Source organism: Styela clava, chromosome 11 (assembly GCF_964204865.1).
Source record: "Styela clava chromosome 11, kaStyClav1.hap1.2, whole genome shotgun sequence".
NCBI classification, from domain to species: domain Eukaryota; kingdom Metazoa; phylum Chordata; class Ascidiacea; order Stolidobranchia; family Styelidae; genus Styela; species Styela clava.
Genome location: NC_135260.1, coordinates 12,067,422 through 12,090,855, shown reverse-complemented (window position 1 = coordinate 12,090,855; position 23,434 = coordinate 12,067,422). Strand labels below are relative to the sequence as shown.

General features: G+C 34.6%; 1 protein-coding gene across 3 annotated transcripts in view; it reads left to right on the top strand.

Moving 5' to 3' along the window:
- LOC120347090 (uncharacterized) overlaps nucleotides 1–23,434 on the top strand; it is a 39,092-nt gene that overhangs the window by 4,145 nt on the left and 11,513 nt on the right. Inside the window, exons 5-26 of one of the 3 annotated variants that reach the window (XM_078117687.1) lie at nucleotides 743–913; nucleotides 1,060–1,206; nucleotides 1,272–1,449; nucleotides 1,816–1,915; nucleotides 2,061–2,248; nucleotides 2,612–2,655; nucleotides 3,331–3,481; nucleotides 3,790–3,988; nucleotides 4,871–5,028; nucleotides 5,505–5,853; nucleotides 6,064–6,168; nucleotides 14,796–14,982; nucleotides 15,092–15,361; nucleotides 15,437–15,553; nucleotides 16,361–16,557; nucleotides 16,776–17,040; nucleotides 17,296–17,592; nucleotides 18,982–19,131; nucleotides 20,174–20,392; nucleotides 22,604–22,786; nucleotides 22,899–23,056; nucleotides 23,319–23,414. In XM_078117687.1, coding sequence (XP_077973813.1) covers nucleotides 743–913; nucleotides 1,060–1,206; nucleotides 1,272–1,449; nucleotides 1,816–1,915; nucleotides 2,061–2,248; nucleotides 2,612–2,655; nucleotides 3,331–3,481; nucleotides 3,790–3,988; nucleotides 4,871–5,028; nucleotides 5,505–5,853; nucleotides 6,064–6,168; nucleotides 14,796–14,982; nucleotides 15,092–15,361; nucleotides 15,437–15,553; nucleotides 16,361–16,557; nucleotides 16,776–17,040; nucleotides 17,296–17,592; nucleotides 18,982–19,131; nucleotides 20,174–20,392; nucleotides 22,604–22,786; nucleotides 22,899–23,056; nucleotides 23,319–23,414 — 3,929 coding nt within the window. Of the gene's footprint in view, nucleotides 1–742; nucleotides 914–1,059; nucleotides 1,207–1,271; nucleotides 1,450–1,815; nucleotides 1,916–2,060; nucleotides 2,251–2,601; nucleotides 2,656–3,330; nucleotides 3,482–3,789; nucleotides 3,989–4,870; nucleotides 5,029–5,504; nucleotides 5,854–6,063; nucleotides 6,169–14,795; nucleotides 14,983–15,091; nucleotides 15,362–15,436; nucleotides 15,554–16,360; nucleotides 16,558–16,775; nucleotides 17,041–17,295; nucleotides 17,593–18,981; nucleotides 19,132–20,173; nucleotides 20,393–22,603; nucleotides 22,787–22,898; nucleotides 23,057–23,318; nucleotides 23,415–23,434 lie in introns of all 3 variants that reach the window. The other 2 variants (XM_078117686.1, XM_078117688.1) reach the window with 2 other exon arrangements.

The following is a 23,434-nucleotide window of genomic DNA, read 5'->3' as shown; positions in this document are numbered from 1 at the left end:
AGAAAAAATATGGTGGAAATGGATAATTAATTAGTTGAAAACTAACTCACTCAACTAATTTCAATAGGTTTTGGATGATAATAACTTTCGATAATCGAAACTGTCAAAATATATGTGGAAAAAGAATATATATAGGCTATATATATATATATATACGCAATGTATCAGAAACAAAATTTTAATGTGTTGAGAATGTGTCTAAACATTAAAAATAATTAATGCAACTCGGTAATATACAATATTGAAGTAAAAGTAACACAATGGATAAGGGCAAAAGGCATTTGAGTTTCTATTAATGGGTTTTACATAATCTGAAAATGTTTATGTAGATATGGATCATTTTGTTATTATGCTTTTGTTGATCATCTTTATTTCATGAATTAAAGCAAAATGCGCAAGTAGTTCCCTGTTTGATATCACTACCTATTATTTTTGGCAATTCGTTTTCAATAAATATGCTGCATTGTGCCTAAAACCATGATGCTCCAAAGGATGATCAGAACAATACATTAGAGGGCCTAGTGAAAATTTAGTCTTAGAGTAATTATAATATGCGATTCATAAAAAAACCTCATTGATAATAATTGTATAGTGATAAAAATTACATGTATATGATTCCGAACATTTTGAAAATTGGAATCTATATTTTAAAATAACACAAAGCCGTAACTGAGATGAAATCCATAGGTTATTTATGAAGCCACCTGTCTAGTCTAAAAGTGATTTAGTTATTTCATTTAAGGAAAACATGTGTGTCAGAGAGCAGGTCAAAAGTGTGTGTTCTGGATATTGTGACTACATATGGCATAGATTTCAGGGTCTCATGATCTATGACATGGGAACATTGGATATTTTGCCTGACTGTCTACATGGAACTTTCACTGAATATGCATTCAAACCACTGCTGGATGGAGTGAGTTTTTTACTTTTCAATTCCACTTTCTATTGATTCTTTTATTTCAAATATGTCTTTAGCCAAGAATCTAACTATACATTTATTCAAGTATACATAAGTTGTAGTATGAAATTCAGTTGAAACATACGCATCATTTTTGTTAGGCAAGCTTGTTGAAAGGAACTCAAGGCGCTTTGTGTAGAAAACTTGCCCGAGTGTCAGAGCATCGAATATATTTGAAAAATCAATATGTTCAGCGTTCTGGAGAGATTGCTGATGCAATGTGCTATGTTCACCGAGGATTAGTTCAGGTTTGTTTCTGACTGAAATCATATGAAGTTTTGTATAGACCATAAAATTTTATTTTTGGTTATAGATTTTGGACCAGTCAGAAAAAAAAGTCATTGATACTATATCAGAAGGTGAATGCTTTGGAGAAGTGTTTTTACTTTTTGATTTGCCTCGTTTAAACACAATTAGATGCCTGACAGATTGTGAGTTATTGTGGCTGGACAAACATGCATTTGCTGAAGTCATTGTAGACTATCCTGAAGGTGAACTTTGTTTTCTTTTCGCAAGATAGCTTGGGGACCTTTCTGTTTAGTAGCTAGGTGAAATCCACACTCTCTGATGAGTTCAAATAGCAGTAAATTCACCAAACATCACACAAATAATAGTTGATACTTATAATTGTCTGATACTGATTTTAATCTACTCTCAATTATGAATGACTTTATTTTGATTCAGTAAGCGCTTAGTTTAGAATCTATTATAATAAATACTTTATTAAAGGTAATGGACATTAAAATATTAGTTTGTGAGAAGTCACTCTAATTGCTTTCTTATTTACTTCCACAATTCTATACAAATTTGCCATCACCAGCTAGTCTTGGTAAAAGCTATATTTGTTGTAATTTCAGCTTCTGATCAAATTAAGGATGCTATCAGAGAAAGATGTAAAGCTTCATGCAGGTGGCCACTTGATATCCCTACATTATCAGATTCTGTCATTTTGGAAAAGTGAGCCGCATATTTTTCAAATTTTACATGTTATTATTTATAGCATATATGTACATACTTTTAATATTTGATAAACTAAACAATATTTGTTTTTGTATGTTTCACATATTTTTCTAGCTATCATACAGACATGTTTAATTAACAGAATTATGAAAGGCCATAGAAAAAGTATAGTTGAAGATTTAGAAGACTCAATACAGAAAATAAAATATCATCAAAAGGTAGAGTCACCTTCTGAAAATGTTTCTGGAGTTGTAAGAATGACTGAAGTTGCAGATACGGAGTATGATGGAATTGGTCTGTCTCGTGTCACTTTTTGTGATATAGGGGGAGGTACAGTATATAACAAAAGCATAAATTCCTAGGCCGTTAATTGAGTTATTTTATGATGTTTAATTTATTGTCCCTCAGATAAACAAAATATCCATTTAGGACAAAAGATAAAAAATGCATCAAACAATAATTTTAATTTAAAATATGCAAGGACAAGTATGGTAAATAGGGTATAAACTTGATATAATCAATGAACAGACATTGTAAGATCAATCTATTATTTCACTCGAAGGTATTTTTTATCAACAACCAACGATTTTCATTTGGCGCTAATATTATTACTGAATGAATGCTGTATTCTCTGAATAATTAGGAAGGTTATGTTTGAATAATTTAAGTTAATTCATATATGTCTACCTTCAGATGGAAAAAACTTTGCTGAGGATGGAAATGATGATTCAAACAAGGTTGGTGAACAAGTATTAATCAGTTATATTCATATGTAATATTAAAATGTATGCACATATTTGAACATTGGACCTTTTAATTTATATTCAACAGCTTTTATATATCAGCTTTTAGACATTTGTTCAAAGTATATCTTACCATACTTTATCCATTAAGTTTTATTTCTATGAAAAATTAGTGTCATATAGGGTCTACATAGAATTTGCACCATGAGTGGATATACACCAAGTAAAATATTTCAAACAGTCCTACTGATATAAGCTAAGGGGATTGATTGATTAATGCGCATTGAATTTGTTCAGTTGTGCAACTCCTAATATCACCTTATGTGCATTAAAAGACTAAATGAAAGATGTAGATGAAAGGGTCAGTTCAGTAAGGTTGTGAAACATTATTCTGAAAGTTCTGTTTTAAGTTTTCCTTTATAAATATCGCTTTGTAGAATGTGCAGCTCTTTTTTACAAAGATGTATATGTGACAGTGGTGGGTAGAATATTCAATAAATTAATACTTTATTTGCTGTATTATCAGTCGAAACTTTCATTATAAGAGCTTACTTGAATAAGAAACAATGTAACTTAGGTAGTATAAGTTTAACTTCAGTAAATATATATTGTAGATCTCTATTGACCAAATTTATCAAAAAATGTATCATTCAATTTTTAAAATTCCAGATGACTTTATTTCAAAGAATTGAGGAAGCAACAATATGCCATACAAACGGAAAATTTTATTGGTTCTGGGAAAGATATATTACAGCGCTGTCTCTCTTTGCATTTTTGTTTCAAACAACCATGTTTTGTATGAACCAGATAATAAGAAGGGGTAAAACCATGGCTTTTATTATGCACCGGTTATGCAGTTTTTCACACTGCAAGTTAATAAGTTCTGTCTAAACTACTTTGTGGGGTTCGCCTCACTACATTTTTGTGCTTGTCCTTCATTTTCTTGTGTCTGTACTCGATTAAATCAAACAAAATTTGATATGAGATAAACTTGTGAGAGCTGTGAGAGTTTATTATAGCCCAAAGTGAGCTTGTTAAATGAAAATTTGATATGAGATAAACTTGTGAGAGCTGTGAGAGTTTATTATAGCCCAAAGTGAGCTTGTCAAATTTTTGTTTTTTTATAAGTAAATCCATGTGGCAGAACATGCCTTGACAATCTGCCAGTACTAGATGTTGCTGTAGATATGGAAGATGATGAAAAAATATTTGAATCTCTTCAAGTGTGTAAAACTGAATCCAACGTGAATGGGACTATTGGATGCATTCTGGGAGTCGGTGGACTGTTATCTGAAAGGATAACAGGCAACCTCACTACAGGATATGTGTAAGAATATTCACAGTTTGTTGTTGGAGCCTTGCTATCATTGATCGAAAGTAACAATTTTCAACTTCAATTCTTATATTGGTTATTGCTATGGGGCCAATGTAAATCAGATATGCATACTATTACCCTTAAATTACCTATCATCTTTATTTACTTTTCGAATGTTGCAAATTGTTGTTGATGTTTACCGAATTACATGCATATCCGCACAAATCATTTGTAAAGAGCCATATTTTTTATTGCTCCCAATGATATTAAGATGGTATTAAAACGTTTATAAAAAGCAACTCCATTGAATTCTTGAATTCCTTAAATAAGCATTTTTGAGTTTATAATTTGGAAACCCTAATGCCTTTATTATATGCCACAAACAATTGTTTTGCCTGGCATTACTCATTGTTTATGCTATTTTCTTGGGCTTATAATGAACGCATTTGTTGCATAATGAACGCATTTGTCGCACCATAATGCACACTGTCAATAAAGGGGTTTTTATTTAAACATAAGGTTCCTGGGACTATGGGGAGCAACAGGTTTTAAAGCAATTCCAATATTGGTGTAGGCAAGAAAGCACAAACCACTACCTGATCCTCACATTAAGTGCACCGGCTTGAATGTCACACAATCAATTTTGCGAAAAAAGCAAATATAAACTACACCTTATAGTCCATAAAATACGGTATAGTTATTAATCATGACAAGGTATTTAATGATGTATATATGGTTAAGATAAATACCATCTACATATTTTTGTAATTTTCTATATGAATGATATATATATGTAAACCGAGTATTGATGTCAATTGCACAAACTTTATATATACTCTGTCCATATTTTGATAAAAGTCAAGTCGCTGTATTAGAATGCTGTTTTGTGTTCAGAGTTGATATACCTTGGACATGGGATGTTACTATTATGGGCTTGAATGTGGAAACTGTTAATGGCTGGATACATATTATCATTTCTTATTTGATAATTGATCTTTCACTTTGGTTACATATCTTTATAAGTATGAGGACTGTTATCCGAACCACCCGAGGTAAAATAAATTCATAGCAGTAAGGTTAATATTATTGTAGTAGATGAGCTACGTTTACACTAGCTAATGAGTTTGCAGTGTTAGATTTGCGGTGTTGTCCTATTCATTTGTAACATCATTACAGTTTTTGAGGTTGGCACATTAGAAGCATTACTATCCACTTCGATTACCTGTTTTACTGTTAATATTGGGAACATTGCAAAATTTACAATCATAAAATAATAGGGCTTTTGTGTGAGCGATTTGTAATTAAAAATGAAACTAAAGAATAATTGAAGTTATGAATCTGCAACTGGTGGAAACAGTTGTGTTGCAATATACTGTTGAACCAGACTATATAAATAGGTATGGTTTTATTCTTGTGTGTTCAATTTTCAACTTTATTAAGATATCTTTTTCAATATTATATTCCATATATTCTCTGAGATATTTAGACTGTTTATGCTTGTAATTGGTATTTACTTTATTTTTTGCAGGGGAAGTTACAAGCTTCCGTGACATTGGAAAGTACTACTTGACATTTAGAAAGTTTGGCATTGATCTGCTCTATGTGTTCCCATTTGAAATTCTTGCCCCAACGTTGTCAATGTTTAATATGCGGAACAGAGCGGGAAAACATGTTTGGTGGCTGCTGCTGCGAAATAACAGAGTCTTATCAATATTCCGTCACTTTCCCAGAAATTTTGGCAAATGGAAGCGAAGCCTCAATGCTAATATTGTGCGAATCAAGCTGTCATATGTCGTCTTTATTTTTGTTTGTATTGTACATACCATATCAGTTTGGCTTCCTTGGTCAAGATGTACTTACATGAATCAGGATTGGAGGTCAGGAACAATCAAGTTTATTAAAGCAATTACAACTCCTCAATAATTATCATAATTTGATTAACTGTATTTGTGCTTTATTCTTATTATAATCATCTTTCTCAATTCAAAAAACGAAAACTCAACAAATAAATCAGTATTCAGAGTCAGCTCTTTTAATGAGTGGGATGACAGTTACATGTTAAAAAGTTTTATTTTATATTTTTACAGTCATGAACACTTTGGTAATCCGGGTATTTATAGTGCAAGTTGTCAAGAAATTCAAGAATACTTTCATTTGTTTTATATCTGCAGTATGATTGTTACAAGTACAGGGTGAGTTTTTATTCTACTAAAAAGAATTCATATTCGTAGAATTAAGGTAATTGGTTAGTGTATAAATACAGTGTAAATTTTTGATTGAAAAGTGGCAATATAAAATACTTGGTCATGGATTGATTACTTTGCACAGCAGAAAAATCATTATTATACATCGAATATGCCGTTTCGCAGGGATTCCGAGGCGATGGTTATGTATTTTCAATATACTGCTTTACTTTATATGTATTCAATTGTACTCTACAGGATTTTATTACAGATCTTGCGATTTTTCTAACGGCGATAATGAATTCGCAAGATCACAAAAATGATTATCAAATCTAAATATAATTAGATTTAAATTACAATTAGGATTTTGAAACCCCCCTACTGAAAATCTTGGCTGCGCGCCGGCATTCAATACTTGAACATAAAAGTTCAAATTTATCCACAAATAACATATATAGGGCCATACGCAAGCCCCATATTGAAGCTACCATACCAGTACTGGATGATCTTTGTGTACCAACAAGGTAGTATTTATATTTAAGTTATGACAATCAACTGGACACTTCTATTTTCTTTTAATATCTGAAACCTACAATTTAATTTGTCTAAAATCCGGAATGGTGTGGCGTGACACCTTTCTTGGTCATACACTCTGCCAGCTCCATTTTAGTAGCACAATTCACATTGTTCATTATCTTGTACGCAATAGAAGATGCGCCAAATGAAACACATGGTCATGTTTGACCCACTGCCCACAAAATCTGTCAGAATTTACTGTTAGTGATACAACTGCAACTTATTTTCGGTACGTCAACTTCCGTTTCTTGAATAAGTTGAATGTATTTCATAGCATCGATATAATGCGACTTGTCAAGCTAAATCATTCCATTAGTAAAGACAATCAATTCCAACCACTTGAATTTTTTTGCTCTGTATAGCACAGGTTGTAAATCATGATTTCAGACCCCCAATAGGTTTATGTTAAACTTGTGAGCAGGCAGGGTATCACCTGTTCCAATTCCCAGTCAAATGTTACTGTCACCCAGTTGATTTAGAACTGCCTTGATTTTTCATTACCAATAAACACTTATCCAATAATTATTATTAGGATTTACATCAACTTGATTGAACGTATAATGAAAAACTGATCGAGAGTATCATGGCTTGTCTGTCCAAGCTGTACCACTTACCGCTTTCTGCAATAGACCTTAGTCATTCAAAACCCATTTTATGCGCAAAAATAAAAGTGGCGTAAACAAAACAATTTCAAGGTTGGCTCTTATGGTGAATGTGATCATCAGGGCAGAAATTTGCATATTTTGTGATTTTCTAGGTATGTTTATATAAATAGAAAATCTAAAGTTTTATATATAGAGTGATTTTTGGATATTCTTCCATATTTTTATGACGATTAATGTGGTCAAATTTTTTCGATAATTGTACATTAATAGGCGGGGTTTTGCCGCATCTAGACCCTGACATTCTGCCAACCTATGAAATATGCGCGCTAATGTTGCCTTGGATACGGTACCGGTAACATTGACAGTCTTTTATCTATACCAGGGATCACCAAACTACGGCCGGATACGGCCCGCGGCGTCATTTTATCCGGCCCGCAATAACACGCAAAAATGGCGAATATTTTTTCCAAGGAAAATTTTTCCCAAGCATTGCCTTCCTTGTTTATTTCGTAACATTGTCCAATCAGCAAGATGCAAAAAGTGACGTAATAATAGGCCTTTTCGCATCCGCTTAGATACTTTTGTTTTGTCACCCTGACAGATTTTCAGTCGTGGTTGTAAACAATACTTCCTTTTTTTGCGATTTTGAATGCTATTCGTTAGTTTTTGGTTGTGTTTGGGAAATTTAATTATGAATTAAATTTTGGCTCTGATTCAGCGTATTTTCCATACAATAATTTTACACGAATGTACTGAACAGTACCGGTATCTAGAGTCGCACAAACACTCTCAAAATTAGCGACAAACTGTAGGAATAATGTTTGGGGTCAAAGGTCAAACGTCCATTTTTGCTCTGATCCAACGTATTTTTTATCCAATACCAGTAATTTAACGTGGATATATTGGGAGGTATCTAATGTCAAAGTCAGTTGCACGCCGTGAGCTATAATTGCACGCCAGGAATTCTAATTTACACGCGGGAATTTCTGATGGCACGCCGGATTTCTCGTTCAAAAAGGCCATAAAATCCAGACTGGCATTTTTTGGAGCGAAAAAGCGGATTTTGTAACATTCCTGAATCCTAATTCATGACTGCAACGTTTTGATAACAGCTAAACTCAGGATAGTTGTCTAGATATAGAAATGTTGTATAATTGTTTTCATAGTATGGGCTCGATCTATATTTTGCGATACCGGTATAGATAGAATTTAATATTCGAGTCTTACGAAATATAGCATATATATCGTTGAATAAATTGAATGGATTTCCCAACTTTTGTGAATTTATTGCATTGCATTGACAAAAATATTTGTTCGGCCCGTTTCAACGGCTGACGGCTAACTCGCCATGAGGGCTAACTCGCCACGGACCACTCGCCATGCGACGGCGGTTAACGGGTTAGCCTGCAACTGTGCGGAGGCTCTTCTTGTAATGGGAGATGGAAAGGTGGCTGTTTATACTAACAACTTGAATAGTAAGGATAAATATATTAAATTAAATGTGTTTGGTTACAATACCTACTGTGCAAATGGTAACAAAGTGACAAGAAAACGGGCTTATATGTCGGAAGGCATACCGGTACCGTACGGTACCGTAAAACCGGCTAACTTCGGATGATTTCACTATATTTTGAACAATATCTATGCCGCATGTTGTTCAACTGAAGCCAAAATTGAAATATAATACATTGTGGCTATTCTCGTCTTGATAAAGTCGGTTCCATATCCATCAAAGCCTTTTTTCATTAAAATTATTGTCTTTATTCGTCTATTCTAAAATTATCTAACTTCGGATGGCCACTTTTCTCTTTGCGTCAACTCGTCGTGAGAGAGAAATGTCTGCGTAAGCAATGACGCGTGACAACGTCGCTGAATAGACCTTACGCCGCCACGACCCGTCTTGCGTGTTGCATACTGACGTTTGTACGTGACGTTACTCTTGCCGCTTCGCGAAGCTCAACTATTTATTCTTGTGTCCTTTATTATAACTCGTATATATTTCACTAACTACTCCTAATTTATTGCAAAATGCTAGTTCGTTCTTTTATGATCGTTTATTTTCAATGCAAGAAAAGGATTAACAAAAAAAAAAAAACGGAAGAATTGAAAGTACCTAACACTGGTGTAGGTTGAAATTGAAATGCAATATGGAACAAGTAAAGAATGAACAGACATATCTAATCATTATGATCGTATAGATACATGTTTCAGGCCTAAGTATTACCAATTGCTACGGTATCTATCGGTGTCGGAGGAAGTATGCAAAAACAAAAATCGACAAATTTCATATGCATTAAGCGTATGCATACCCATATTTTTAAATAAACAACATATGACTGAGACGATAGTGATGTTTTTGTAGGATTTAGTGACTAGGATCATGGATAAGCATAATTTTTAAATTTTACGAAACTGGGCGCCGCGATGTCTGGCGTTCAAATGTCGCAGCGAGTAACGCACGAGCTACGCAAAGTGACGTCGGCTACGAAGAGAGAGAAAGGGATTTGCGTCGTTGACGTCACGCTGTACGTAATCATCAAAACGTCGATATTTTGATGTAATTTTTAAATCAAAATAATCGATTTCACTCGAATCTTGTGATCACTGTATTTTTTTGTATACATTGTGTACGCCCTCTAGCGCTTGGCGGTGATTTGACGAAGGTAGCATCTGTAGAAGTCACGATTTGAGCCGCTCGAAAAAACGGTGTCATTTTTTTGGTAAAATATGATTTTTTGAATGATAAAAAATCAAATCGAGCGATTGGAGGCTACGGCAGATTCAGATATGTAAGGCCTTACTATAGAAACCGACAGAAGCGCAATACGACGAAATTTAGTTGAGATATGAATGATTGAAAATTTCATCCGAAGTTACAAGGCATCCGAAGTTAGCCGGTTTTACGGTACTCGACGCTCAAAAGATGTCTCAACTTATCATTTTCATCTAAGCATGCTAAATATATCATCATATTAATTGATTGTATGAGCACTGAATCAACAACAACGCTAAATATATCAAAAGTTCTAATTTGCTACCGGCAGTCTCATTTTATTCTAACAGCCGTTGATTGCGAGCAGAGAGGGAGAGAGAGAGCTAACTCGTCATGTCTTTATTCTTTATAATTGACGATCGACATCGCGAGTTCGAGAGAGAGAGAGGGCTAACTCGCCATGTCTTTATTCTTTATAATTGACGATCGACATCGCGGGTGAGAGAGAGTGAGAGGGCTAACTCGCCATGTCTTTATTCTTTATAATTGACGATCGACATCGCGAGTTCGAGGGCTAACTCGCCATGTCTATTTTCTATATAATTGTCGATTGCCCTGATGCCGGCTGATATTTGCGTTAAGCCAACTCACCACGACAAGGTTTCAGCCTTCGAGTCAGAATTTCTTTTTACCAGAAGAAACCCAAGCACAGATAGGCATCATAGCTGTACATGAAAAAAAAACTGAGGAAGGGGAAAATACTTACACTAGGTTACTTACTCTTTACAAAAGGCCGGGCCGTAGATTTTTGAACATCTTCGAAGGAGAGCCTCCGCAGATAATCCTCCGTCCTTGAAAACACTCCAAACTTCCTTCAGCTTTTCATTTGCCTAAGGCTGAAACCTTGTCGTGGTGAGTTGGCTTAACACTAATATCAGCCGGCATCAGGGCAATCGACAATTATATAGAAAATAGACATGGCGAGTTAGCCCTCTCTCGAACTCGCGATGTCGATCGTCAATTATAAAGAATAAAGACATGGCGAGTTAGCCCTCTCTCTCTCTCGAACTCGCGATGTCGATCGTCAATTATAAAGAATAAAGACATGGCGAGTTAGCCCTCTCTCGAACTCGCGATGTCGATCGTCAATTATAAAGAATAAAGACATGGCGAGTTAGCCCTCTCTCTCTCTCGATCTCGCAATGTCGATCGTCAATTATAAAGAAAATAGACATGGCAAGTTAGCTCTCTCTCTCCCTCTCTGCTCGCAATCAACGGCTGTTAGAATAAAATGAGACTGCCGGTAGCAAAATAGAACTTTTGATATATTTAGCGTTGTTGTTGATTCAGTGCGCATACAATCAATTAATATGATGATATATTTAGCATGCTTAGATGAAAATGATAAGTTGAGACATCCTTAGCGCGTCGAGTACCGTACGGTACCGGTATGCCTTCCGACATATAAGCCCGTTTTCTTGTCACTTTGTTACCATTTGCACAGTAGGTATTGTAACCAAACACATTTAATTTAATATATTTATCCTTACTATTGAAGTTGTTAGTATAAACAGCCACCTTTTCATCTCCCATTACAAGAAGGGCCTCCACACAGTTGCAGGCTAACCCGTTAACCGCCGTCGCATGGCGAGTTAGCCCTCATGGCGAGTTAGCCTCCACCCGTTTCAACACAGTTTGAGTCATATCTGGCCTGCGGTCAAAAAAGTTTGGTGACCCCTGATCAATACCATTTCACTCGTGTTTTTTACTGGTGTTATGCATTTATGCATGTACAGTTAGCAACCATTTACTGAATGCACGCTGACTTGTTATTTATTTCAAACTACCAGTACCATACCAAGGGGGTGAAAGCTAAATTCTAACGGAAATGTTAGCAAATACGGTACCGGTAGGAGAAGTTGTATACAGAAACAAAGATAAATATCCCCAACCTATCACATTAATTCAATAACGGTACAGTACCTTTACTGTATCATAACTAGGTTGAATAACATGTCAGCATGCCTTCAAAGAAAGGTCGCTCGCTGTACCGGTAGGATATGCGCAAAGCGGGTCTAGTATAGTTTAGTACCACAAGTACCGGTACTTCCGTTTGGCGTAGCATAACGAATTTTGGATATATCATCCAAAAATTACGTCACTACGACGTCACAATCATGTCATAGAGCTTGTCAAGTATAGCTACTATCGTCCGAAATGCCATCTGCGCCGACAATACCGAACTCACTAACGCCAGCGGTCTCTCTCATATCGGGATCGTTGCGATGAGAAAACGAGAGAAATAGCTTGCTAGATTTCGGGTGATCGTCTGCGCGTTTTGGACGACCATCTGTACACTTTGTAGGTATTTATTACGCAACTGTGGCGTCGTAGTGACGTAATTTTTTGGTGACATAGTGAGGTGAGGGTTAGAAATGAAATATGCAAAAGTTGTTGAGCCAGGCTAACTAGAAGTGCGTGTGGTACTAAACTACACCAGACCCCGCAAAGCGAGTAAGGAAAAGTGAATCTGACTGAATACGTGCACAGACTGCCATTCCGGCTAAACTTTACTAACTAAAATAGGTCTTTCTTTAAACTCCAAACACTGTATGTTGTGGTCCTGGTATTCTGTTATCACATAATAAGAAACGCGAACAGTTGGACTGCATATTTCACAGACCACAACGTGTTGACAGAATGTCATGGTATAGTGAGAAAGACGCCAGTGGAAACATTACGCCCATTATAATTTCAATGAACGATTATCAAAAATCTTGACCATGTTTATCATGATAAAAATATATAGAAAATATTCTATTTTTAAAACTGCACACGTCTACAATGAAGGATAACTAGAAAATTACAAAAAAACAAATTTCTGCTCTGATGATCACATTCACCATAAGAGCTAATGTTAAAATCGTTTTGTTTTTGCCACTTTCAACCTCGCTTTCTTGAGATATCGCGTTCATCTAACAGACGAATAAACAGACATACAGACAAACAAATACCTATCAACATACTTACCGATCTTAAGATCGATAAGTAATAACCTGAATCCAATAGCTCCGAGCATGTGCCCCCTGTACATGGATATGGAGGTGCAGTTTCTAAAAACAATTGGCCCATGGGCTGTGAAAGAACTTTTGTTGAGTCTTTTTGGGCTCATGAACATTTTAATATTCTTGTTCTTTCCTGTATTCTTTTTGTCACTTTTCCAACCTGTTTTTACCGTATCACCCCTCATATTCGTCTTAAATTTTTGGTCTTTGTTTGATGTCTGATTCTGAATTTGGCTCTTCAACCTCTTCTTGTTATCTCAGCTGGTATTGATGAGTTTATTTCCCATAGACTGTACCAATTGAAACCAAACTCTCCACCATGTTCAGAACGAAATATATTTTGTTCATTGCTGTTGCCGCAGTGAATCCCAAAAAAACGAACAATTAATTCTGCAGCCTAGAAATAGTTTCAGAAAAACATCTACCAAGGCCAAAAAAAGAAAGCAAATTTGATAAAACCCTGCAGTTGCTCGAAATTTGAATCCCAAAGATTTGGAATATCATCAATAATGTCTTGAACAACGGAAAATCTGCCAATTATCAAAAGCCCCAAAATTATAAGCTCATTCAAGGACAAAGTGGAATTGTTTACAAAATTGCTGTCAATAAATTGTGCATTAAGAGATTTTACGATACCATGATTTCCCAAGTAATTGCCAAGCTGAGCTCCCGGACTGTTTTATGGCCTAGGTTTGAAGAAATATTCTCCTCGACTGCCTTTGATATTTTTGAAATTGATTAACAAATGTTTGTCGGAAACCTCTTTCCATATTGCTCGAAATTGGCTGCCAACTATAGGCAAGGATTTGAATAAGCCACTACTGACCCCTAGAATTGCATAGCTTTTTAATTGACCGACTATATGTTTTTTTTTTTATATAATTCTACAGCTGATCTGTTAGTTATTATAACCTCTAGAAGATTCTGCGAATTGGATATAAATCAATTGTCTTGAATGTTTCGAAAGATTTTGATAGAGTTCGACACACTCGAAATCTGGTCAGATTTTCGACATTATTGAATCATTTCTATTTGATCACAATTCAATGTTGTTACGGATGAGAAACATTCTCAGACTTTACCTTCTGGAGTTCCTCAAGGCTCAACTATTGGATCTACATTGTTTCTAATCTTTTAATCGTTATATCAATCTTGATGCAGCTCTAATTTTAATCTCAAAGGAAATACTGATAAAATCATCCAAATTTTGTTTGGTTGAACTCACCATCTCCAAGAATTTGAGGTCGAATACATAAAGAAGTTTAGTAGCTTGAACGCATCAATGAAAGTTTGGGCGTTAGTGGTGGTTATGCAGAAACTACAACTATATTATATACGTAATATGAAAGATAGATGTGACAGTGAGATGGGGTTACAGTCAGTAGTATGTAACAATATTTATATGAGGGTCTTTGTATTGAAATGATTTTATTTTCTATTCTTACAAGTTACCTAAATATTTTTCTGGGAACTTTCTGTATCAAATTCAGTAGACATGAATATATGAATATTTTTGCTGGAATCATGTTTTTGTCATCACTAATATACAAACATATCTTTACCACATGCCGATGGTTCTTTTTTCTTTTGTATAACTGTAGATGCATTCACATTTCCACATGTAACATATAATTTATAAGAGTGAATATGCCACTTTATTTTTCTGTCTCAACAAAGGTATGGTGAATATCCTGCGACTGACGCTGTTTTGATGATTGTGACTATAATGACAATGACTTTGGGAACAATTATGTGTGGTTGGATAATTGCAGTCATTTCTTCAATGATATCCAGTACAGCATCAGCGGTTACCACTTATAGCAACAATCTTTTGATGATGAAAAGATATCTGCTAAAACATTCTGTGAGTTACACTTTTGACTAATAAGTACAGTTTAAAACTACCATATATTTTTCTGTGTATTTTTTCCAAACATCCATTTCAAGAGATATATTTCTGTCTTTTCCATTAGGTGCCTCTTCAATTGATAAACCGAGCACTTGATTGCCGATATATGCTTTGGGACAGATTCCTGGGTGATGCTACTCCTGGGGAAGGAAGGCATGCAGCTATTGATGGCAAGCTGCCCTTGAATCTTCATCAAATGCTTATGTATGAAAGTTTCGGAAGCTTTATTGAATGTGTCCCTCTGTTTAAAGGCCTGCCTCCTGCTGCAATATCTAAGCTATGCAATAATATTGATGCTTATCATTACTCAGAAGGGATGGTGGTTATCTATGAGGTTGGCATGGCTTTGGTTTAGTAGTGAGTATTTAAAAAGGTTTGTTTATCATAATTTGTTCATTATTTATCTCAGGGTGACGTGTTTGGTGGATTATACATCATTAAACAGGGACATTGCGCTGTTGTTACCGATGATTTGACAGAGTCATTTGATGTTTTGCATCCTGGAGAATATTTTGGGGAAGTTGAGGTATGTGAAGTGAATAGCAAAAATGTATTTGTTATAATCGATGTTTTATATACAGGAGAAACTCAGCTTACAAAATTAATTCCTCATTCTCAATTAAAGCAGAAATTCCATAGTATGAACACGTTTTACCCTATAAATGCCCTTCTCCGTTCTAAGCCCTCACAAAGCGTGGACATAATATTTGTATAAATAATAGGTAAAACCTGTAACAAATACATATTAGAGTTAGAATACTGCATAATGAATAAAAGAGGTACACACAGAAAAAAAATAACAGAGAAATAATGAATAAAAACTATGAGCGTTATGTTTATTTACTATTGGTGTTGGACGACTAGGCTAGGCTAATAAGTGAAGACCGCTGTGAGTTGGGGGACAGGAGTCTGAGAACGTAATGTACAAAAATGAACATACACACTAAACTTAGAAATGAACATTTACCCACAAACATAAACAAACACTTGTTGTTCACTGACTTTCGCTAGCAAATAAAACTGAGTGAGACACAGTGTACATGCCCACAGAAAGCAAACGGACCAATGGGAATATGGGATGACTAGCAGCGGGTATTTTAAATGTTTCGTTTTTGAATATAATTATGCCATACATTGAAATCAATATAATTTTCCAACATTCCCAGTCACCCATCTCAACCATTTAAAATGTATGTATTTTCTGTTTTTCATTGTTAAGGTAACCATGTAGAATGTTTCTAATTCTAAAGTACTTTTAGGAGTTAGGAGGAACAGCTCCCAATAGATATAACCAAATAACCTACACCTAATTCCTTTCATTTTGTTGGTTCAGACTTTCTATGGTAAAGGCTCTGCTCGAACAATTGTTGCTGATACTAGTGTGGAAATCCTTTTCTTGAAGAAAGTTCATATTATTAGCATTGTTGCTACCTTCCCATCAATCAATTCTGAAATAGCCAAAATTAGTGATAACAAGGAATACCATGACATGATCATTCAAAATATGCAACAGCGTACAGACAAGCTAAGGTTCTATGCCTATTATTTTTTTATTAAGCCTTTTGCAAACTTGCAAACATAGATTTTTTTTTGTAATATTAATGATCATGTTGATTCAATTTAGAAGATATTATGCTACTGTATGCTTTTGATCACATTTCTATTTACTGCTTAGTTTTGCACTCTGACGAGCATTGCCTTTCTACTGCGCATAATATAATAACTTGATATTTTTGTGTGTACTCAAGGGTTGATATGAGTAAGCGATTTAATATTCATCATCTGAATGGAGGTGTGTCATATTACGGTGACAAAAGTGTGGAATCTCCTGCAGTTCATAAGATAACAGATGCTGACAGCACTGACGATGTTGATGTGCATCCTGTTTTGAAAACTCTGGCAAAACTGTTCTTGATGCCTTTCACCTTTGACCCAGGCAGCAGGCAATACTTATATTATGAAACATTCAGAACGATTCTGGTCATAATTACCCTGATCATTGTGCCAATCCAGGTATGACTGCGCTTAAACATTAATATCTGCTGAGCGTGGAGTTTTCTTGTTTATGGGTTTTTATACCTCATATCAAGCAATTGGGGGAAAATTTATGTGGAGTGACTGTATACCGAACTGAAATTTGATATTTGGCCATGGCTATGTTAGCTCATCATTTAATTTCACATTAATATGAAATGGTAATATTCTTGTTAATATGAAATGATTTCTCAGGTGATATGTGATTACAATACCAACTTATATATTCAACAGGCCGCTTTCATGCCCAACATACCAGCGCTATTGGTATTGCAGTACTTCCTTGATGGATTGACTATGGTGGACCAATACATTAAGCTCCATACAATGTATTACAACGATCGCAAGGTTCTGGTGTGCCATCCATTATTTACAGCTGGTCATTATTTCAAGACTAGTTTCTTTGTTGATTTCATTTCCTGGTTTCCTTTTGATTTGATCGTAATGGCTGCATTACCAACACCATGGACTCTTGGTCAATGGAGGTTCATTTGTATGTTTCGAATACTTCGTATTCTACAATTGTACAAGGTTCGTACAGATTTGTCTAATGTTATAACATTTTAGGGTATAGTCAAAGTTATACTTTACGATATGATATGTGATGACATTGGGAGATTCTACTATTGCAGATGTGTACTAGGGCTGTCCAAGCAAACCGAATATTCAAAATCGAATCGCAAATTATTCGAATCATTTTCCGGCTAATTTGGGAAAATGTAAAGCAGAAAAGGTATTGGTAAAATGTATTGGACCTTTTCGACGGCTCTTCGTGCTCAAACGACTCTCGCCCCTCGCACAACTGGTTTCTCAATATTTCTCTCGCCTTCTTTTTGCTTTTAAAAGGTGCAGCAATCACCTAATACCCGGTGGCATGTGATTAGGCATTTCCTTCTTGCTCATAACTGAAAAGTTATTATTAGTAGTCACATTTAAAATAAGGTCGCTAGTTGTATAAATAAAATCAATTTGAAACTGTTGTGTTAGTCATCACAGGAACATGGTACATGTAACTCAGAGCTGAACTTGATTGGTGGATTGTTATGATTGCAGTACCTTGTTTTAACAGACTTTGTATTATCTATCCATTACCATTACACTCTTTGCATTTTGATAACTGTTGTAAAGTACCTATACAGTCATCATATATTAATTTCTGAATTCGTGACCTCTCTAAATGCAATGTTGAATTTCTTGGGAAAGAGTTTTATTTATATTAATGGTTGTTTATCATTTTGCTGAAAATCATTCAAGAAAATCTCAAGAAGACTAATGATAATAGGATTAAAAACCCTACAAGCTTCGCATGTCGTGTTAAAACTGAATCCATTAGAATTGAGCAAAGGTATTAACAGTATGGGCATTCATCTCTCAACACTTAAAGCCCTAATTTTGGAGACCTCTGATTTTTTGACCAGTTCATGTAGGCATGTGATCTCCTCTTATGGACTCTGGAAACATAGTTATGCAAAATACAGCAGTATTGTGGATGTAACTGCACATGCGTTATCACAATACCAAAGGTTTTTATTGTACGATGCAGACAGAATTAGTGTTGCGCAATAATATTTGTTTCAAGAAAAGATTTTGGACAGCCCTAAATTGTGTACTGTGTAGGCTACATATTATTCTTTTGAATTCATTAAAATCGTATTACCTTCCTGGTATTATTTAATTAAGATATTTTTTGTTTAATTATAGCGAACAGACCAAAACTTCATCATGCATTATAATTTTGGAAATTAAAGTGACATGAAAAAACAGGTTATAAAGTAAAACTGTTTACAATTTACACATATTGTTTCATACAGAATGTGTCGAGCATATGGATAAATCATTCCATGAAAAAGATGAAAAATACTTCATATTAGTATTATGTAATAATTGTTTGTGTAAGAGATTTATGTCAACATTTTCTAGCTTATAAATTACTTCAACTATTGGCAAAGTGATGTTCGTTGGAAAAGAAGATTCTTAAAACAGTGTACTAGAGTTTTATATACGATACTAATGCACAACTCTGTTGCGTGTGTCATGTACATGACAATGGCTCAACCACAGATCAAATGGGTTTGTACTTGCTACTAAATCACTCTCAATAAAAAAATTTACCTTTTGGGCAGCAGCTTAGCTTTTTTGTCGTAATTTAATGTTAATGATGTTAATTTGCAATGTGTTGTGACATGTATTACTTGGATTTGATAGCATCTCGAGTTTGGATCTAGTAAATGAATATAGTACTTCTATAATTCTAAGTCGCCAAATATTACTAAATTATTACCAATATGTTGAAAATAATGCATTCTTTCTCTCGTTGGATCACAATAGACATTTTTTAAATCTATTTCTTTCTCTGATTCAGGATTGAAGATTTTGTCAGTTGGAAATTGAATATTCTGTGATATATTTTTAGGCCACAAAGGCATTCTTCGTCAATCAGTATATCACCGGATGAGAACAGATAGGGTTTAAGTCACATTTTTGGGAAATTCACTTTTTTCAATATTTTGGGGTTTTGAGTCGTGTTCTACGAGATGGTGGTCTTGAAATCCTGAATTTTTCAGTAAAAAAAAATTTAGCTGGATTTAGGACCTTAATATTTTGTAGAATTCAAGAACAGAATAGGCCTAAGTTCCAATATGATGGGCATGAACATAAGAAATAAAATGTCCGAAACCTACATCTCTAAGAACCTGTTCAGTGCAACTTAGGCCTAAGTCACCTTGTTTTACCTTGCGTCCTATACAAAAAAATTAAGAAGTTGTTGAGAACAGAATGAGCCAAAGTATTTTTTGGGGAGTAAAAAAACAGAAGGGTAGTGCCAAAATATATTGAATGCAAAGATCTTTTCATTCACATTGAAATAACCAGAGCTCAGGTCTTTACTAAGTGGGAAGTTATTGTTCATTATTTGAAGGCTGTATAACAGTTAAATGTTTTACCACAAATTAGGGTTTGTAATATCAACTTGGCGCATAAATTAAGCTGTTTTGTCCTATATGTTAGTTCAATTAGCAGTAGAAATAAAAATGACAAACTGGTCGCAAGACTTGATATTTGTATAATTCGTTGTATTTTCTATTGTTAAGGGAGATCTAATTTATTTTGTCAGGTTGACAACAGTAACAACACTGATTACATAACTCTGACTGGTGCAGCTGGACCATTCTCTGTTCCAAAAGCATCGTGGGTTGGAAAAGCTATCATAGATGATGTGTTCCCTGCACTAGACTTGGTGAACAGTACCTTTCATCGATATCTACTCAGCTTATACTATGTTACAGCCACACTTGTGTCTGTAGGATATGGAGATGTTGTTGCTGCAGCCAGTGTATGTTATACCTGTTGTTTTGGCATTAAGACATTGATTTTTTGATGGAATAATATAGGGCAGGGTTTCACAAAACTGGGGTCCATGATGACTGCAACGATATGGGAAGAGTCTCAAACATATACAAATAGATCATAATCTCATCGAATTGCCATTAGCCTGCCAGTATTCAACATTAGTATGTATTGATTCAGACATTCATGAGTTTTATTTCGTCAAAAAATACATCCTATCTTTTTGGTTAGGCACATAAATTGATACGTCATAGGATTGGGGTCCGCACAAAATAAGATTCACAAACGGTGGTCCGCGACCCAAAAAGTTTGGAAAACCCTGATATAGGGTGTTCTTACAGTTTTGAATTTTTTTAGAATTGCAAAAGGAATTTATTGATACCATATATTTTTTGACCTTCATAGATGTATTAAGTCAGTTCTTAATATATCTTGACCAGGTTTTTTTTTCAGTCCGTAATTTTCAAGTATTTTTACTTCATTTAATTGAAATTGTAAAGGGACTTTATGGACACTCTGTATTTTAAGCAATTGTTTTAGAATGGTTCTTGAAGTCATTGACTACAATTTATTCTGCTCAAACTCCTGTTTAGAGACAAACATTTCCATTATTGCAGAGAAGTTGGCACATTCTATGTCAAATTTTTTTAGAAATAGAAGAGGATTTTGATATTAATTTCTCTTTTGAACCAGAAATAAGTTGATAGATTATTATTCTGGATACCAAGGGTGGGGGAAACCTTTTCTGTACAATTGGCCAGATACAAGTCATGTTATTTTGATTTCCATAAAAACTGATATGTTTTGCTTCACATGATACTGCATTTATATTACTTTATATGATTTTGGTCAGGTCTGTTCTCTGACAGTATTATCTAACAGGGAACTACTCAGGCAATTGATAATTCATTCATCATGTATAGAGTTTGAATGAATAGACTAGAGCTTGACCGATATATCGGGCCAATATTGCGTCTTTGCCCATATATCATATCGGCAATACTCGACTGTATAACTGGTTTCACAATATTTATCTCCCTTTCATTTTGCGTTGTGTAGCAATATCCTATTTCCCCGGTAGCATATGATTCATCATTCATTCCATGCATGGTCATAACTTAAAAGTTATTATCGGAAGTTACATTTTTGAGAGAGTACACAATGAGAAAAAGGCAAATTTAGTATCAACTGTAAATGGTAGTTCAATAAATGGAATCGATTTCAAGCTGATGAGTTATCACGAAAAAAAGGTATATTTAGCTTAAAAAAAAGAATGTCATCAAAGTACCAATATTTCCGAATTTGTGACCTTCCCAAATTTGATTTTGCGTTTCTCGGGTAACAGTTTTATCTTTAATGATGGTTTGCTGAGAATTAGACAAAAAAAAAACCCTAATCCATTATAACGGAAATAAGGTATTGAGAGTCTCTGAAAACATAGTTATTTAAAACATCAGCAGTATTTTACATGTAACTGCACATACGTTATCACAATATCAAAGGATTTCATCATTATAATGATTCACTTTGAAATATATCAATTTATAATTTTCCAATTCCCTTAACATATGCTAATAGTTATATTTAAAAACGTCAGATTAACAATTCTTTCTTCTGGAAAAGGCTAGACTGATATTGAAGGCGCAGGAAAAGTTACAGAATAATATTTGTTCAAGCATTAACTGGAGTTACGGTAGTTAAATAAAAGTCTTACTGCAATGATAATATATATCAAATGAAGCTACAGACGCACAAGGTACATCATTAAAGCCCATTTGTGGCTCACAAAATTAATTTATATTAATATCGGTTATCGGCCACTAGTTAGCCGATATATCGGTGCCAAAAGTGATATCGGTCGAGCTCTAGAATAGACCCAAGATTAATAACAGGCATGATTGTGGTCCCTGAAACCTTCTTTTCAAACAAAAAATAACTCATTCTTTAGTTCGATATATTTTAAAACCTGGGATTTTTTGGTCTTTGTAATGTTTGATACATCACAAGTATATGACTCGAGTATCATATTTGTGACAAATTGGATATCTATAGTGTTTGTTCTATAATGTCCTGCCCAAGCTTCACTGCTTCATACCAATAGCCAATGTTATGTGTATTCGGTTAAATCTGTGTATATCTGTTTGTGAGCTTAATGAAGTGACTAGGTGAGGTGGTAAATCTTATTTATCTTTTTCAGATCGAGAAATTATTTTGCGCTATACTGATGTACTTAGGAATCATTTACTATGCTCTTATACTGGGAGATATTGCTGCCACCATTCAAATGGATGATACAACTAGAGCTGTTTTCAAAAAGCGAATGATGGACATTAGAAAATTTTTCAAGCTGAATCATGTTTCAAAAGAGACAACAAAGCAGGTTCGAAATGGAATATGTTTTCAGTATTTTAGTCATCTGAAAATCTCATCGTAATTTTTTATCTATGACTTGTATTGGATATTACTGGTATTCAATTCAAGTTTTACTTTAGGTTATTGACTTCTACTCATACCTTTGGAATAGAACAGGAGGTGTTACCCCAAATGATTTATTCCGAGGCCTCCCTCCAAACATCAGAGCTCGCCTGTGCCATTGTATGTATGATGAAATGATTCGAGAATCTTTCCAGACTTCAGACACTATTGAAAAGTGAGGAAGTAATATTTATGAATTACCGGTAACTAAAATGAAGTTTAATCGTGTCACTCAAAGAAATTTTGATTTTTAGGCATATCGATCACGATAGTTATGACATTGTTATTTGTTTATCATGTTTAGCTCATATATACATCTATCAAAAAGGTAATCTCGCCTTTGTTTCTGGGTCTAGTTAGCTGCATAGTATTCAGCTACCTCTTCCAACCTTTCATTACTATACAAATATTGGACAACTTTTTTTTTCAATACATAGCTCAAATATATCAGAAAAGGATATGAATCGATTTTTCAATCTTCTATCTATGTACATCCATCCACAAATCTTCCTGGCAAAAACTATCATATTCAGGTGCTGTATTGTTTCTATAT